Genomic DNA, 19217 nt, shown 5'->3' with positions numbered 1-19217 from the left:
CGTGCGTGCACACGTACACACATACACAAACACACAGTGTCTCTCTGTGTGTATCTATATATATCTAGATCTCTTTCTCCATATCACAGTTTTATTATCTTTAAATCATCCACAGTGCTCTGTGAAAAAAATCATATTGATGTCTTATTATTTTGCGAGCAAGTTATTTTGAATGAGAAACTAATTATAACTTTGTGGGATGTGTAAGACTCAAAACTGAATTGCACTAGGGAGACATAAACATTTTCTTCACTCTGAAGAGTGCCAATTTTACTGTGCCAATGCACAATCAAGTCATTTGAACTTATTTTGAGGGTAGTAAAAATAACAATAACAACTGTCTTAACAAAAGGAATGAGTTTTTCACAGTTCAAATTAAGTTATAGACTTGGCTTAAGGTAATTATTAAAATATTTTGAGCACCCCCTGCTGGAAAACATTATATTGTAAATTGAAACAGTTATAATTTGATGTCAGTTTCTGTAATGGAAGGTCATGTCCTTTTTTTAATGTACTACTTTTTAATGTACCACTGATGGTACTGTAAAAACTCACAAAATGTATCAGGTTTTTGGAGCATAATTGAAATTAAAAATTTTATTAATTGCCTGATGAGTATCAAGAACTATGCTTAGGGGCTAAAGAGGGATCTCATTGGAGAGATTAAAAAGTGACTAGGGATTATATAATGTAATAATATAACCTGTACTGTGGAAATTCGGAGAAGGAAAACACTATAAAAAATTACCTATTTTGAAGTGGACAAATAACATTTCATGGAGACGGTGGGATTTGTGAAGCTTCTTCAAAAGAATAGAGAAAGAGAGAAGAAATATATAAAAAAAATTTCAGAATTTTTCACTTGAGATTTTAAGTAGTTATTTTCAAGGAAGAATAAGTATAATTTACTTTTGTACTTAGGAAGAAATTCAGAGTATCAAATTAAAATCTATAGTTTATATTCTATCTCTCTAAAATGTGGTCTTAATCATATCTTTTATTGCTGTTTTTCTTTTGTAAGTTTGGGAGAAAATTCTGAGCAGATAAGTGGATTTATCAGATGGATATTTAATCCTCCTAATTTTCAAAAGTCCTGTCCTATACACTTATTTTTTATTATTTTGTTAGAAGTGAAAGAGTTGATGTCTATTCTACTCATAGATTAGTATATACCCATTAAATGATACGGTGTCTCAAAATACTTTGTGTGATTATAAAATATCTCTTTTAAAATGCTAGCATGTTTCATCTTATAAAACATATGCTAGATGATTTTGTTTCTGACCTTCATTTTAAAGGCATATCGAGCAGCAATGCAGACCCAGTGGAGTTGGATTTTACAGCTTTGTCACTGCGTGGAACAGCACATAAAGGAGAACAGCATATATTTTGAGGTATATTAGTAAACTACAAATAAAACTGATTGTGATTTAATATCATTATAAATAATTAGTTTAACTTTGAATGAAAATCTGTTGTATTTTACTTTTAAATTAATTTTAATTAATTAGAAGTAATCATCTTTAATGTATAGCACAATCTATGATAGAAAAGTTTTCCTGTATGACTTAATGGTCAATTTACTATCTTGTAGTATATGAAGAATTATTTGTAAAAAAAATTTTTAAATATACATATTGTTAAAGAGGTGAGTCATCTTTGCTTTTTGCATAAATGTATCTTAAGGAAAAGTATACTCCAAAGATGCAAAAACAAAACTGTACCCTTACCAGAGCTTAAAATAATATTCTTGATATTTGTACTTGTATTTTAATGTCTGAACACTGATATAAAACAGAGCATCCCATCATAATAATAGTATATATTCAAAATTCAATGAGCAGTAGGCATGACGTATAAACTAGAATTAAAAAAAATATATATGGCATAGTAAGATATCACGTTTTCTGTGAGGACCCAGTAAATATTGATTTATTTTTACCCAAAGTATCAGTATTTAATGTCTTCTTGTATTTGTTTGTAAAGCTGATGGTCAAAGTTTTTTATTGCCATTGATTACCTCTCTGTATCATCTCTTCCCTAGTTTTTTAATGATGCCAAAGAAGCCACAGACTACTTAAAGAATTTAAAAGATGCCATTCAGCGGAAATACAGCTGCGATAGGTCCAGCAGCATCCACAAGCTGGAAGACCTTGTCCAAGAGTCAATGGTAGGAATGCAAAATGTCATGTGAATTTAAAAGCATTAAGCTGATTTTTACAAGAAACAGTATAAGTTAAATTTTCTTCATGGAGTCCTGTTAAGTTGTGGTACTCTGGCAGTTTTGTGTGAAGGCAGAGGTGGTTTGGACCTATGATTTCATCAGTTTGGGCTGCTTCTTGGCATGCATACTTTTTTCATCAGATCAATCACTTCCATAGGGTCAGAGAGGTTAAGTGATTTGCCTGTGGTCACAGAGATAGCCTGTGTCAGAGGCAAGACTTGAACCTTCCTACTTCCAAGACTGTTTCTCTATTCAGGACGCCATATTGCTTCTCCTTCTTGCCACATTGCTTTCAAATTCACATGACCTTTTTTGGTCATTGAATTATTGCTTTTTGGCAGTTATAGTGATTTTCTTTTAAAAAAAATTATCTTTTTAAAAAGTATTTTTATTTGTCTGAAATGAATTACTTCAAAAATTACTCATTTATGTGTATATTCTTAAACTTTTTTAATATATAGGAAGAGAAAGAAGAACTTTTGCAGTATAAGAGCACTGTAGCAAGTCTAGTGGGCAGGGCAAAGACAATAATTCAGCTAAAGCCAAGGAATCCTGATAATCCACTCAAAACCTCCATTCCAATTAAAGCCATTTGTGACTACAGACAAATTGAGGTAAGAGCCTTGAATCTCCATTTGATTGAGTTAATAACAAGCATTGAATGTTGACCTAGGCAATGTTTGAAAATGATGCCATCAGTATTTTCTTTCCATTTATGATCTGTCATTGATTGCTTATTTGTGGAATGAGAGATTCTCTCCCCCCCTTCCACTTGCAAATATGTTCTTTCAGAGGGTCTCTTAATTTTGACCTCATTATGTTTGGTTCTTTGTTTAAAACTAGATAACCATTTACAAAGATGATGAATGTGTGTTAGCAAGCAATTCCCATCGTGCTAAATGGAAGGTCATTAGTCCAACTGGGAATGAAGCCATGGTCCCATCAGTGTGCTTTACTGTTCCTCCACCAAACAAAGAAGCCATTGACACAGCAAACAGGTATGTGCCAGCTAAGAGCTAGAATAATGGACCACTTTAATGTTTTCAAATATTAGGGAGAAAACAATGAATTATTTAAAGGGAAAACTTGTCATTGCTGCCAGAGGAATTTCAATTCTTTAAAACCCATGATGTCCCAATCCATTACATGTTATTACAAGAGAAGTATGTCTCTGGGCACTCTTGTATCGTTAACTTTTAGAGTTTTTCCTTTGTTTCAGAATTGAACAGCAGTTTCAGAATGTTCTGGCCCTTTGGCATGAATCTCACATAAACATGAAGAGTGTAGTTTCCTGGCATTATCTGGTTAATGAAATTGATACGGTTCGGGCTAGCAACGTTGCCTCGGTAAGTGCAACAGTATAAACCATCCTCAACATTTAAAATACTTGGGACAGCTATAGCCTAGAGTATGGACATGGTACCTAGTCTTGAAGAAAAACATGGAACCTGGTTTAGATATTTTGATCTTTACTTTTAGAGATCTGAAATGTCATCTATTATTATTTATTTCTCATTTATAATCTTACAGGTTCCAAAAAGCATTTGAGATGAGTGGCACCTGGTACCTTTTCAGTAATATAGTATTCCATGTGAATAAAAATAGTTTTAATTCAGAGTAGCTTTTAAATACTGTTTTGTATTTACAAAAAGCCGTTTTGTGAACGTTATTTCATGTGATTCCACTTCAGTCCTGAATTCTCCTTATTTTACACATGAGGTAATAAGTTCACAGAGGTTAAATTGACTTACTTAAGAGAATCGAGCAGTGAATTAGGACTCAAAGCCAGAATTTTTTAGATCAGATCCAATGTGGTTTTTCACAGTTCTGTACTGAATTAACTGAACTACAATATAGTGGGCTGCATTTTGATTATTATCTATTAATTTTAAATTTCTAGTTTGTGCTCATTTGGAGTATCAGAATGGGGGGCTCGAGTCCTGTTTCTGCCATTTACTAAGTAGAAGTTCTTAGGGGAGAATCAGTGTCCCATTTTGAAAATGGCTCTGAATTTGGAGTCAGAGAATCTGGATTTGAATCCTGATAGGTTTTCACTATTCTGTCACCTTGGGTTTCCCTTTCTTCATATGTAAAAAGAGAAGGTTTTGCTTTATGACCTCTTGAGTCTTTTCCAGCTCAAAGTCTGTGATTCTATAAGTTTATCCAACGTCTCTGACTGATAGCTTTCTCATCTGGAAATAATACTTTCATTATTTATCTCACAGTGGTGGCTATAAGGGTATACTGTATAAATATCAGCTCTCATTATTATTGTTTGATGAGATGGAGAAGAGCACTTCCAGGTGACTTAACTGTTCATTATTAGCAATCTAAAATTCTTTGAATTTCTTTTGGAAAATTCTTTAATTGTCTAGGATAGCCCTTGAAATTTTATTTTTGTAGCTGTTTACTTATATGGATTTATGACTCCCTTCAGATAAAGACCATGCTACCTGGTGAGCATCAACAGGTCCTGAGTAATCTAGAATCTCGTTTTGAAGACTTTCTGGAAGATAGCCAGGAATCCCAAATATTTACAGGCTCAGACATAACACAACTGGAAAAAGAAGTTAATGTATGCAAACAATACTATCAAGAACTTCTTAAATCAGCAGAACGAGGTAAGACTGTGTTAAAATGACACAGCATTCATTATCTTTCTCAGAGCATCAGTTCTCTGATTTTATGATCCTCCATGATGTTTCACCATCATACTTAATAAGTGTGTAACCTGGAAAGTCACTATCTAAATCTCAGTCTCTTCATATGTGAAATAGAATTTAATTAGGGGCAGCTAGGCAGTGCAGTGGATAGAGCACCAGAGCAGGAGTCAGGAGGACCTGAGTTCAAATCCCACCTCAGACACTTGACACTCGCTAGCTTTGTGACCTTGGGCAAGTCATTTAACCCCAATTGCCTCATCATGGGTCATCTCCAGTCATCCTGATGAATATCTGGTTACTGGATTCAGATGGCTGTGGAGGAGAAGTGAGGCTGGTGACCTGCACAGCCCTCCCTCACTCAAAACAAAGTCAAGTGCAAGTCATGTCATTATTTCTCTGATGGCATGGTCTTCTTTGGCAACGAAGGACGAACACACACAGAGTTTAGTTACTCTTATACTATTTATCTTTATAGGGTGGTATAAGAAAAACACCACACTTATACATAAATGCTACGTAACAATTATTATATGAAAGAGATGCCATTAGATTACCCCTGCTAATTATTCAATTTAACATCTGCATCTGTAGTTTTTTGTAGATGGGATGGTAGTATATAGATGCTGTCAAATCAAAATATGATAAGATGTTCAAGTTGTCTTTAAAATTTAGTAGAGTTTAATTTACCATCATTATTAAACCTCCAGTTTTTGTGTGTGTGTGTGTGTATGTGTGTGTGTGTGTGTGTGTGTGTGTAGCAATACAATATAATTTTGTAATCATACTTAAAGTTTTTAATTTACAATACTAATCCTGTCTTATGATCAGATAGTACCTAGCTGTTCTGGGATAGTTTTTTGTTAACTGAAGAATGAATCAGTTTCAAGTGTGTGTCAGATATCCTTCATGTTCCTACTTCTCAATAAAGGAATAGACCATTTAAAAATACTTTTCCCTCTTATTTAAAACCCTTTTTTGTTTAGTTTTTGTTTTTCTTTTTTTTAGTAGTGGGAAAAGAAAATAAATGGTTCTTAACAGAAAAAATAAAATGTACTAAAAAACAGAAAACTTTATAAATATATAAAATTGAATTTTAGTTAATAATTTTAACTGTTCTTAATTTTCAATAGAAAGAAAATTGTTTTCCTAAGACAATTACATCTTTATAATAAAGTAAATTCCAGGATATTTCTTGGAGATTGTATAACAAATTCATTATTCAGAAATACTCATTTCATATTTTTGCTTATATTTTTCCTTATTATTTAAAGATTTCTTGATTTATATATGGAGTTAGTACTTCCTACTTCATCAGATGATTGAGAGATACTCCTTAAAGCACATAGAAATATGACTAACCATAATTAGTGTTCTTAGAAATCATTCCCATGATTTACTATTTAGCTCCTTAGTATTTAGCAATATGGAAAATTATGTTCACTTTTTTCTATATAAACAGCAATACTCTACTATAACCTAAATTTTATGACTATAATGAATAACAGGGAAATTCTGATAATATTTTAATAAATTTTAGAAAGAATAGCTAATTTTACTTCTTGTATGGTTTGGAGAGCACAGAGCTAGTAGCATTTCAGGAAGTTATTATTGACTACTATGTTAACATACGAGCAAAAATGCCCAGAAGATGCAAAAATGTATGTTATTATATTCACAGAGGAGCAAGAAGAATCTGTTTACAATCTTTACATCTCAGAAGTCCGAAATATCAGGCTTCGCTTGGAAAACTGTGAAGAGCGATTGATTAGACAGATCCGAACCCCACTGGAAAGAGATGATCTTCACGAAAGTGTGTTCAGGATCACAGAGCAAGAGGTAAGTTTTGGGAAAACACGTGTATCTGTAAGCACGACATACACAGGGGGGCCTGCTACTACAGGGTCTTTGATCTGCTTCTCTAAAAGGAAAGGCAACTTTTGAGGGGTTAACAATCACTTTAATCAAGCACTGATATCAGAGAAAATCAAAATCAAAATTTCAGAGAAATGAAAAATCAACAGACAGTGCTTCCAAACTGCGACCATTAACATACATACATACACACCAGAGAGGGAAGCGCCAACAGCTGGGTTTTCAAAGCTGGGGGGGATGCTTAGCATCTTCCCAGAGTCTCATCTGGCACACAAGACTTCTTCCAAAAACAAAGCCTCAAAGTAAAACCTCACCCTCAGAGTATCTGTACACTTTTCAGAGCCAGAGAGCATGACTCTCCAATCCAGTGAGTGCCTCAATAGAAAAAACAAAAGGTACTTGGGACCCTCCTACAAAACAACTCCCCTAATTAAGCTTTCCTCAATGGGCAGGCCCATCTATGGGTGGGGAAGATCTTCTTTAGTCACATTCAAATAGAGGCCTTATTATATTAATAATTATACTTGATTATATTAAAACAAAAAGAGCAAAACATCCTACTTTGCTTGGCCTCACAACTTGTTTTTTAAGTAAAATCTTAATTCTATTATTTTACCTGATAGAGTTAATTCCTGTGATTTTTTTTAAATGAACTTAGTTTTCTCTTTATATTTTGGGTTTACTTATATGTGATCATATTGATTCCCCTCCCAACCCCCAAACCTGGTAGAATGTAGGCTCTTTGAGGGAAGAATTGAACTCATTTTTGTTCTCATAGAGTCTTAATAAACGTTTATTGATTGATTGAGTCAGCTAGATGTCGCAATGCATAGAGCTCTGGACCTGACGTCAGGAAGTCCTGCATTCAGATGTGACCACAGACATTTGCTAACTCTGTGACTGGGCAAGTCACTTAACTTCTGTGTTTTCTCATCTGTAAAATGGGCATAATATTAGCACCTACCTTTCAGGGTTGTTGTGAGGATCAAATGAAGTTATATTTGTAAAGGACTTACCTACCATGTGCCAGGCACTGTGCTACTACATAAATGCTCGTTCCTTCCCTCTGTCCCTTATTCTCCAAAGAAATGATGTTTAAAGAGAACTTCTCTTTATTGTCATCCTTGATTGGTTGCTGTTGAAGAAATGGTTGATGGCAAAACTCGATGATCATGACTCAGCTTTTTTCTCCAAAGCTCTTTTGGAGAAAAAGTGAGTGAAGATTACTTAATGAGGCAGCAGTTATTCTCTTTTGTTGGCTTTTTTTTTTGTCCTTTATTTTTGAAGAGGACCAATGACATCACATAGTGATATCTTGACTTGCACATAAACTGGATTTAAGTGAGGCAGACTTGTACAAAGTTGTCAGCCTCACTCTCCCTGAGTCGTCAAAGTCCAGTGGCAAGACAAGAGTCAGGACAACTGGTGATGGCCTGGGATGTGGTGGATAACCTTGGTACCTTCTGTGTCTGACCAAGCGCTGAGAGCTCCACAACGCCTGCTTTTTAACTGCCTTCATGGCTATTGGAACGAGTTCTCATCCACCCATTCCATAGCATAGGGGGAGGTCTTCATGTGCTTGGGGTAGACATCCCCCTCACTCACTGACAGGTTTGAGGCCCCCCAGTTACATATATTGTGGTTAGCCTGTCTGCTGAGATGATTTACTGGGATGTAGCTGCAGGGTTTTATCTTATTTGTTTTTATATCTTCCCTTTTGCTTTGTGCAAGGAGAACACTTATTAAATGACAATGTTAAAAATTTCTTTAGGAAAAGTGCCCATAATTATAGATATAATTCAGGCATATGTATATAGACCTAGGCAATAATATTAATTTATTTTGCTTGACTGTACTTAATTATTAAATATGGAGGATAGAGGGAGGAAAAGGGAATCTTTGGTAAGTGACAGTGTTGAAAAAAATTGGATCATAGGTTTAGAGGTAGGAGGAATGACCATAGAGATCAATTTTCATATAGGCCTAACAGAGATTGACTTGTTTGAGTTCATCTAGCTAGTAACTAAGGTGCGATTTGAACTTGGGTCTTCTTGACATCATGCCCATCACTTAATCCACTCTGTCACCTAACTGTGTCATGTTCATATCCTTCATATAATTAGAGTGTATACATGATTGACAGAGGCTTGCTTTTTTCCACAGAAACTCAAAAAAGAGTTGGATCGACTCAAAGATGATTTGGCAACCATCACAGACAAATGTGAAGAATTTTTCAGTCAAGCTGCAGCATCACCATCCACCCCAACTTTGCGCTCAGAGCTCAACATCATCATTCAGAATATGAATCAAGTTTATTCCATGTCTTCCATTTACATAGACAAGTATGTCACTCTTGTGAAAATGTCAGGGCCTGCTCCCTTTGGTACTTTGAAAAATCTGACCGTTTAGTTGCATTGGTACTTCTTGGAGCCATAAAGATTTCAGTCTTTGGACTTTTCATACATTTCATAGTTTTATAGTTTTAATACTTAGAAGTCATTTTACAGGTGAAGAAACTGAGGCCTGCAGATATTAAGTAACTTGTCCAAGATAATGAAGTAGGAAATAGAATAGCTCAGATTTGAAACCCAAGTCCTCTAATTCCAAAGCCAGCATTGTGCTGTTCTCCCTTTCCCCATTTTGCGTTTGCATTAGTATATGATCACACTTTAGTACAACACCCATTTGCATAAATACTTGAAATAACTCTTTCCCCTGCAGTTGGAAGGTTTGAGAACATCTGGCCAACTATAGCTCAAAAATTTATCACCTTGTGGCTAACCTTCTGTTACTGAAACTTCTTGATTTAATTAAGCTTATTGTTGGATAGCAATTGAACTCGTGAACAGAAACACACACATGCACATAATATATTTATTTATTGCCAGATCTTATTCTGGGAAGGATCTGAGAGGGACTTTAAAGTCAGCATACCTCTTTTATGTGTTTTATAGGCAAGATAAAGTGAAGGAGATTCATATATTAGGGCTAACTCTTGCCTTCTATGTTTCTAATTTGAATGGAAACATTACATAAGTATAAATATTAACCTTATTTCTTTATTCTGAATTATAGTCATTCTTAAGAAACAAATTAAACCTTTAGGATGATTTTTATTGTTTCTTTGTAGGAGAGTTTCATGGAAAGCCATGGGCCAGCATAAATTGGGTAATAGGGAGGTAAAGCTGATGTATCATTTTTCCACATCAGGGAATCCATGGCTTAGCTGTTAGCCTTCTGATTTATGGGGATTTCCTTTCTGAGTATTTTTTATAATAGTGTTTGTATAATGATGTATCAAATAGGCATATTCTGGGGATGTAGTGTGAACTGGACTCTATGGGTTTTGTTTTGAGTGTAACTAGTATATGATGAATGAATGATGAAAAAACCACTTATTAAGTGCTTACCATGTGGAAAGAACTAGAAATATAAATAGTAAAGCAAAGGAGTCAGTATGCTCAAGTAGCTCACATTCTAATTGGGAGGTAACCCACATAAAGGTGGTCTCAGTTGCAGGACAGATGGAAAGGCCCGTGGTCCTTAGGCTAGTACAACAAGGCGGATAGTAATGCATTTTCTTTTAATGTCATTTCTGTCCATAAAACCATGTCACTCTCATGCTAAATCACTTGATGATGCTAAGGGATTTATTGGGAAGAATAACTTGTAGATCTGGAGTCAGAGGAGCTGGGCTATAGTTCCAGCTCTGCTGCTTAATACTAAATGACATTATGGAAATTACTTGACCTCTCTTGGTCTCATTGGTAAAATGAGGATTTTGGAATTGAAGATCTTTTATAGTTCGTAGTCTTTTGCACTCCTTGTAATAGATAATATCCAAACTCTCTTCCAGTCCTGAATCCTATGAGTCTGAGACTGATCTACTTATAAATAAAAGTGTTATAAAATCACTAGCTTATCAAATATCTCATGTCATTTTAGGACAGAAAATATTCTGGGTAAATAGGCATTTTATCGTAGTAAGATGATTACCAAAACAACTCTTTTTTTCAGGTTGAAAACTGTTAATTTGGTATTAAAAAATACTCAGGGGGCAGAAGCACTTGTGAAACTTTATGAAACTAAACTGTGTGAGGAAGAAGCAGTGACAGCTGACAAGAATAATATTGAAAATCTTATGAGTACATTAAAGGTATGTAGGACTCACATATACAAATATAATTCTATGGGGATTCAGATCAATCTCTCTCACACGTGTACATGAAATAGATATATCTGCACCTGCATGTATTTGTTTATATATGTATGTACATATATATACACACACACACACACACACACACACATGTACATATATTCTATGTACGTGTATTTACAATACACATAAAGGACAGACATTTGGATCCCAGCATATAGATCTATGTATGTCTATATGCTCTACTATAGTTCTTAATAATGGTGGACCTCTGTATAAAATGAATTTATTATAAAGAGCCAAATTAACTACAGTTCTTTTTGTTGCCTTATAAAGTCCCTAAGTATCTCACTGTATAGTAAGATGACTTCAAAGTTACTATCTTTGGAATAAGGAGAATCTTTATTTAAAAAATAATTAAATACCCTCGTTATTCTCAAACACAGAGGGTATTTGGTGGTTCTGTGTTGGTGTTGAGGTGTGGTAGGAATAAGTAAAAAAAAAAGCAAAGTAAAATATCTTTTAATTATGTATTATTAACAAGGCAGTGTTCCACAGATTGGTTAGAGTATGAAGTATGATTTTTAAAAAATTTAGGAAAAGGAACAAATTATAGAATTGTTTGTGTATATTTGTATACACTGTTCTACAATTTGTTTTCTAGCAATTATCTCCTCACCTCCACTCCATGAAAGCTCAGCTCTTTCAAGGTGTATCTCAAGAACCACTGTCTTCATAAAGCATTTCCTGAACCCGCCTTTCCAAATTTTATTGTATTTAGTTGTTTTCTGTTTATAGTTGTAGTAACTCATATTTATATAGTGCCATAAGATTTGCAGAGTGCTTTGTGTGTATTATCTGATATATTCACTCATGCCAACACAGAACCCCAAAGTACTCTCAAGTGAATGTGACTTCAAGCATTATATAAAGGCTAGCTACTGTTGTTCCCTATATGAGTAAATGAACTGTGCATGATCAAGCAGGTGCTGAGTTTTATCACTAAATAGTCAACATGTTCTTATAATTATTTTAATAATTATTCTTATTTTTTTAAAGCAATGGAGATCTGAAGTAGATGAAAAACGGGAAGTATTTCATGCGTTAGAGGATGAATTGCAGAAAGCCAAAGCCATCAGTGATCAGATGTTTATAACCTATAAAGAACGGGATCTTGACTTTGACTGGCACAAAGAGAAAGCAGATCAGTTAGCTGAAAGATGGCAGAATGTTCACACTCAGATTGAAAACAGGTTGGTATAGTTTTGTTTTGTGGTGTCTTTTAACCATGCTAAACATCTGATTTACTTTTTGAGAAAATCTTACATACACATACACACTCACACAATACACTATGGTCGATATACTAGAGTCAGTATATTAAAATATGTACACATACATATGTGTATACACATATATTCACACATATAGTCACACCTGTGCATGTGTAAATATAAATATTTATACATATACCTATTTCATGCACACGTATGTGAAGGAGATGTTGATATGAATTCCCATAGAGATTTATTTGTATATGTGAGTCCTCTATACATATACAGTCAATATACACTACAGCAAATATATGCATGCAGTATACACACATACATGGATATGTATATCTATACAAACATGTATCTGCATACAGCTATATATATGCGTGTTTGTATATTTATGAACATGTATGCATATATGTATGTGTGCATGCATGTATACATACAAAAATAAAACGGACTAGCTGATAAAAATGTGCAAAATTCTTAGAGAAGTATTGTTTTCATGGTGGATATCTCAGAAAATATTGTGTGTGTTTCAGAAGGTTGTTAATGTAACTTTTAGACACTTTCTTGTAAACATGTTTTTATTCTTTGTTATGTGTGATTTGTCCACTGTTCTACTCTCTTAACCATTAAAAATATACCTTGTCTCATGAAGAAAACATTATTGTCCTTGTACAGCTGTTGTTTCTCCTTCATTCTTGAAGAGGACCATGACATTAGAAAGGTGATGTCATACTTGCGAGGGAATTGGATTTAAGTGAGGCAGGGCTGTGCAAAGTCACCAGCCTCCCTCTCACCTCTGGAGTTGTTTTGGTCAGTGTCAAAGTATAGGTCAGGATCACTGGAGATGGCCCCAGATGCAGTGAGAGACCTAGGCCTTTTTAAGCTAAAATCTTTTTCTAGGTCTCAGTTTGTCTGAGGCAACGCCCCTTGGGTGATGAAGGCTTGGTAAAAATGAGGCAAAGAATGGCCTCTTTTACTGAATTTAAAAAAATAAAAACTGTCTGGGAGAGTAAGACCTTTGGGGTTTCTAGCCAAAATTGAAACAATTGCTGTTTACACTCACACTGAGACATCAGAATCTAAATAATGATCAAGTGAAGCTCAGGTTGTGACCTACTGTTGGCTAATCTATGAGAGCCTGAATAATTTGAGTTTAAGGTAAAGTTCATAAAAAAGAAATCTAGCCTATAAACCCCAAGTTACCTTGTTAGGTTTCAGCAATCAAAATTTATAGTCCTTTGGGCATTGTACCCAAAGGTAAGGGTATGATTCCATATATGGACAGAGGAAGAAGAGGTACAGGAAGGAACGAAGGAAGGAAAAAATGAAGGAAGGAAGGGAGTGAGCTGTGTTGCCCAACTGGAACTGACCAGTTGGGTCCCCAGTGGGGAAGCTACTACTACTCACAGGTTATTGTTTGTTCTTCATTCTCAAAGAAGACCATGATGTCAGGAAGGAGATGTAATGACTTGCAAGCAGATTGGATTTAAGTGAGGGAAGGCTCTGCAAAGTCATCTGCCTCACTCTCTCATCCAGAGCCATCTGGGTTCAGTGGCAAGATATAGATTAGAATGACTGGAGATGGTCCTGGATGCAGTGGGAGGCCTTGGCTGTTACACATTTGACATATGACTGTGTAACAGTAGAGACCTTTTATTATTTAGATAATGCATCATCCAATCTATTGTTTAGCAATAGTTGAGGTAACAGAAGGAAAAGAAATAGCATGGGTTGTGTATCATTCCAGTTAAACAGATGAAATAAGATACCTCGTTTTTGAATAATTTAAATAAGCAAGATAGCATTTTCCCTCATCTTCCTCTAAATTATCAGCCAATCAATAAGTATTTATTAAGTACTTACTGTCATTACTAATAGCTAACACTTATAGTGCTTTAAGGTTTGTAAAGAGATTTACTTATATTATCTGATTTATGAAAACAGGTAATATATGAGACCCTGGGTTAAAAAGACTATAATGACAAGTCCCTTCACTCAAGGAGCTTATGTTCTACTAGGGGAGACAAATTGCGCATGTATAACTATATACAAAACATTTACAAGGTATTTTGGGGGGAGGTAAAGGGGAATGCCAGCTGGACAGAGGGAATCAGGAAAGCCTTCATATACTGATAACATGGTCTAAATTCCTTGGAAGAATATTAGCACAAAAATTAAAATAATTTTTATTCACAAGGGGTATAAACATGGGAATTATCTCTTTTAAAACTGTGAAAACTGAAGCACAGTTAAATATGATTTGCTTAAAGTTAGCTAAGTTCTTGTATTGGAACCCAACATTATTTATCCTCCTTTCAGTGAATTATGCACTGATCCATGTCAAGTGTTCCCAAAGCCATGCCATGCTTGTAGTGAGTATTCAGGAAATACTAATTAATGATGATGGCCCAAAGATACATAGTTTTAACTTTTTTTTTTCTATCAAGAAGCTTCAAATGTTATTATTCATGGATATGTTTGGAAGTTCCAAACCAATTTCCTACTGATAATTCTTTTTCTTAAATGCAACCAAGATTACGTGACTTGGAAGCTATTGGCAAGTCTTTGAAGTACTATAGAGATACATATCATCCTCTGGATGATTGGATTCAGCATGTCGAAGATACTCAGAGAAAGATTCAGGAAAACCAACCTGAGAATAGTAAAACATTGGCAACACAACTGAATCAACAGAAGGTATGAAAAAATAGTCCCATTTATCAAGTCTGTGACTATATTAGGTTAAGAGTAGTTCTCATCTTCCCTTCACCCACCATCCTCCAATCCCCTAAACTAACAAAATTTTCCATACCCATAAGTAATGGATTGGTCAGTAAATCAAAATGGAGTCTTTTTCACATATGTCATTTATTTTGTCTTACTTTTAATTTTCAAATCTGTTGCTAGATTTAAACACAGAAAATCTGGTGGCACATTGGTATGACTTTAAAATAGAAACAGCCATGTAAGTCACACATGTTGAACTTGTTTGCTTTTGTGAGCTTTCTGTGTTATATAGAGGGACCAGGCATGTGATAAATAGACCTTTGAGAAATAAGACTGATGTACAGTTGGAGAGATCAATGTCTTTGCCTCATCCTTGAAAACTGATCAGTTCTACTTAGTCTTGGATAGGAGGAGAGGGAGGGAGGGCAAGTCAGATTGGGGCTATTCAAAGAAGATGAATAATGGATAGCGTAGAAAACTCTTGAGGTTGTGTTAGTATCGGGGCTAATCTTGCAGTTTGGATCTTTAATGGCGTGTAACTACTGATCCTGGACTAAGTTAAACCTCTCATCTTATCTTAGCTTGGTACAATTTCCCTTTTATTACTCAAAATTTGGCTTAGTCATCTCAACAGATACGCTTTGCCCAAAAGATATTTTCTTTGGCTATTTGTAGATGCATCTTGAATTAGAGAGAAGTACTAGAAGTACTGGTGCCATGACTCCCTAGAGATGTAGATGATAATAGGCCCTATAACAATTATATTCAGCTTGTTTTCCTTTGTGTGGCCCATTTGAAATGAGGAGATGAAATGAGTTACTAAAGGAAGGATGTTCTTGTGCTCCACTGCATATATTGTCTTCATAAGTTTCATTCCTTCAGGACCAGGGAAAACAAACATTGTTTATAAATTCTCTAAGACATCATTAGCTTCGCCCACATATAAAGTTACATGCAAATTACAATGGGGTAGGGAGCTAGAGTATTAAATTAAGAGGTTATAGCAGTCTCTGATTTGGCATTATTCCAACAAATTGAAAAGAAGTTTTATGTTAACCTTTTCTTGGTTTAATTATCTGTAAAATGATTATTTTCTCTTAAATTATTTCTCTGCTTTTAGATGCTGGTATCTGAAATAGAAATGAAACAGAACAAAATGGACGAGTGCCAAAAATATTCAGAACAGTATGCAACTGCTGTGAAGGTAAGGAATACTGTAGCATTCCTGTGTCAAAGTTGGTATCGGTTATGTGATACATTACAATACCCTGAGGGTGGTATAAGTCTTTTCTTCTTTATACAAGAAAGGGATAACCATTTTTAGACATAGCTCCTGTATTCTGTGCCATTGTTTCCATTTTATTCAGAAGATAAATTGTTCCAATGTTCTTTCCACCAAAGTTGACTTCAAAGTTTAGGAGGTGGAATCTTTTTTTTTTTTGGTCATATTATCTTTTCTGTCTCAATACAGTTGGGGAATTCTAGAAAGTGCTACTGATATAAAATAGTTCTAATGCTTTTCTTTCCCTAATGGCCTAGTTCCAGTTGACCAAGTACAGGCTAATCCAAAATCTTAGTGCAGATTTAAGTTACTAATGGTAGTTATTAAAAAACTGCATTAAAACTTCCGTTACCCATATAGTTTCAGAAACTTGTATGTAATGAACCTATTTCCCCTTGGAATTTTCCCAGTACCTTGAAGACTTCACTGCCTACATGACCAGGACTATATTGCCACAGAAGGAGCAACTCTCAGATTAGACCTCATAAAAAGTACATTTTTGCAACGTATTCTTAACTCAAAACTTAGCAGCTCCACCAGAGTTTATTTCTGATACTCTTAATAATGTATAGAACCATGTTACTGAGAATTGCTTTAGTTAATTCAAAGTCTTACCAAGTCAGTTTGCCTTTTGTAAACTTAGTTGCTTGACTTCATTTTATAGGACTATGAATTACAGACAATGACCTATCGGGCTATGGTAGACTCACAGCAAAAATCCCCAGTGAAACGCAGGAGAATGCAGAGCTCAGCTGACCTCATCATACAAGAGGTAATGGAGATGCTTTTGAAGTAGACTGGTTCATACTAATAGGTATTAAATCTTAAAGGAAGCACAAAGATGACTAAGTATTAATTGACGATTCATTAACAATAATGGATTTGAAATAATCCCCAGGAAATTGCATAATTGTATTTGAAAGATGTCATATATCAGCACTGAGCAAATAAATTCTTGTGAGTTAGTCTGCTCTAGCAGAATTTTCTGAAAGTTGGGCTAGTATGTTATAACATTACTTTAATGTTAAAATATTAAGAATTGTTGTAACTTTACATTTTTGTGTATGTGATTATTTTTGACAGTTCATGGACTTAAGAACCCGCTACACAGCTCTGGTTACCCTAATGACTCAATATATTAAATTTGCTGGTGACTCTTTGAAAAGACTGGAAGAAGAGGAGGTAACCCTTAAATTTAATAGGAAATTATTTTTAAAGAAAAAAAAACATGGTCCTGACTGAGTTTAATAAAAATTGAACATTAATTTACTTGCATTAAAAAATTGCAGTGTAAATAGATGATTATCAGTAGTAGTTAGGTTCTTTAAGAAAGTTCTAAAAATTAATTATGGTGAAAGTTAAGGGTATGTATCAGAAAATAGCGATCACATAAAAGGGGAGAAAATTTGTAACCCAAAATTTTGTGAAAATAAATGTTAAAAAAAAGAAAAAGAAGATAGCGATCACAATGATTTTTTAACTGGATGTGATTTTAGACCATAAAGTTTAATTTCCTATTAATTATATTCATAACCATTTCAATCTGATAATAAGAGATTGGTCTGCACCTAAATAGGACAGATAGTAAAATATTTTAGTCAAAATGATAGACATTGAGATATTTATAGAGATGGACATTGAACATACTGAGACTACAGATATTTAATATCTATTCCTCATCTTGACATTACTGAGAAGACTGAGAACTCAATTACTGACCCAGTCATGTTCTTTAAGGCAAGATCAATTTATCCCATGGCATGGCTGGCATGATAGGAGTAATCATTTAACAATGGTAGAAATAAAAAGAGGCTTAGTTGTTTCTAGACACTTTATGAGGCACAAAATAATCATCTTTAGTTTAGGATTAGGGTTTATTAAGGTTAATTTATATTTATAACTGTAGTTACAGTATAAGTATTGTTGCAGACTTTTTTCCCCTATACTTTCTCATGGCAAATTTTCTTTGAAGTCTAGGATACATTCACAGCTACTACAGTGTCTCACTGTAGATATGTTTGTGTGTGTGTGTGTGTGTTTTTAAATCATAGTTCTTTGTGAAGTCAGTGCTTCAAAGAAAAAAACATACATATAGCCATTGATTTTGAAACGCAGGTGGTAGTATAAAGCTATTTTGTGCTATTTGTTAGGAACTCTTAGACCATTTTTTCTAGAGGATATTTAATGCAGTATGAGAAAAATAGACTTTTTGATAACTACACCAAAGTGAATGAATTCAACTGTAATGTTGCATTTTTAATGTCTATGCATATAGAAAAAGTATATAATTTTAAAGTTTATTTGTCCCTTCTATCTTGAAAGGAATAAATTGTGCTTTCTTTCTTTCTGGGTATTGTTCTCACTCATCTCAGAACAGACAAATATAGCCTCATGAATAGCTATATTTCAAAAACAAACATGTTTGGTATTAACTGTTCTCAGTAAGTTCTCTGAAATTGGCTTACTTGTTCAAATTCTAATTTTCTGATTTCATGCTGTAAAGTCCACTTTTTTCCTTTTTATCACCTAAAAGAACAAAAAGGAAATTGTAATAGTAATGAATTTTTGGTAGTGTTTCTTCCTAAAAGTGTGACAACCTTCATAACTATTTTGGTCTGTTCTGAGTTCACATAACTTTTCTTCTGCACTAACATTACTAATAAGTCTAACTGCAGAACAGTTAAATTAGCTTTACTTTATAGTCAAATTAAGTAAATGACTTTTTTAATCTCCATAATGGAACATTAATAATATTTTCCCAGTTTTTACATTTTAAGATCCAGCTTCGTTTCAGATATTGTCTACATGTATCTTGATTGTATTAATAAGTCCTCACATACAATTAAAATACTTTAATTCTCCTTTCCCTGTTTATTAAATACATCTGATTTCAAATATGTGCCATTATCACCATTCTCCTCAGATATAGTTTTTAATGTTCCTAAAATGTTGTTAAATTATGCATTGTATCTACAAATATGGTCATTTTAAATTCAGAAAACATTTT

At 34.2% G+C, this 19217-nt stretch overlaps 1 protein-coding gene across 28 annotated transcripts in view; it reads left to right on the top strand.

Annotated features, from left to right (window-relative positions):
* The window catches only part of DST (dystonin), a 608843-nt gene that overhangs the window by 405513 nt on the left and 184113 nt on the right, over positions 1-19217 (top strand). For all 28 annotated transcript variants that reach the window (XM_072642521.1, XM_072642508.1, XM_072642527.1 and 25 more), the window contains 14 exons: positions 1299-1394; positions 2045-2170; positions 2686-2838; positions 3068-3222; positions 3444-3570; positions 4662-4845; positions 6566-6723; positions 8923-9101; positions 10777-10915; positions 11978-12171; positions 14736-14898; positions 16049-16132; positions 16875-16982; positions 17294-17392. In XM_072642521.1, coding sequence (XP_072498622.1) covers positions 1299-1394; positions 2045-2170; positions 2686-2838; positions 3068-3222; positions 3444-3570; positions 4662-4845; positions 6566-6723; positions 8923-9101; positions 10777-10915; positions 11978-12171; positions 14736-14898; positions 16049-16132; positions 16875-16982; positions 17294-17392 — 1965 coding nt within the window. The remainder of the gene's footprint in view (positions 1-1298; positions 1395-2044; positions 2171-2685; positions 2839-3067; positions 3223-3443; positions 3571-4661; positions 4846-6565; positions 6724-8922; positions 9102-10776; positions 10916-11977; positions 12172-14735; positions 14899-16048; positions 16133-16874; positions 16983-17293; positions 17393-19217) is intronic.

Source organism: Notamacropus eugenii, chromosome 2 (assembly GCF_028372415.1).
Source record: "Notamacropus eugenii isolate mMacEug1 chromosome 2, mMacEug1.pri_v2, whole genome shotgun sequence".
Classification (NCBI taxonomy): Eukaryota; Metazoa; Chordata; class Mammalia; order Diprotodontia; family Macropodidae; genus Notamacropus; species Notamacropus eugenii.
Note: the sequence above shows the minus strand (reverse complement) of the source record. Positions and strands in the feature narration are given on the sequence as shown.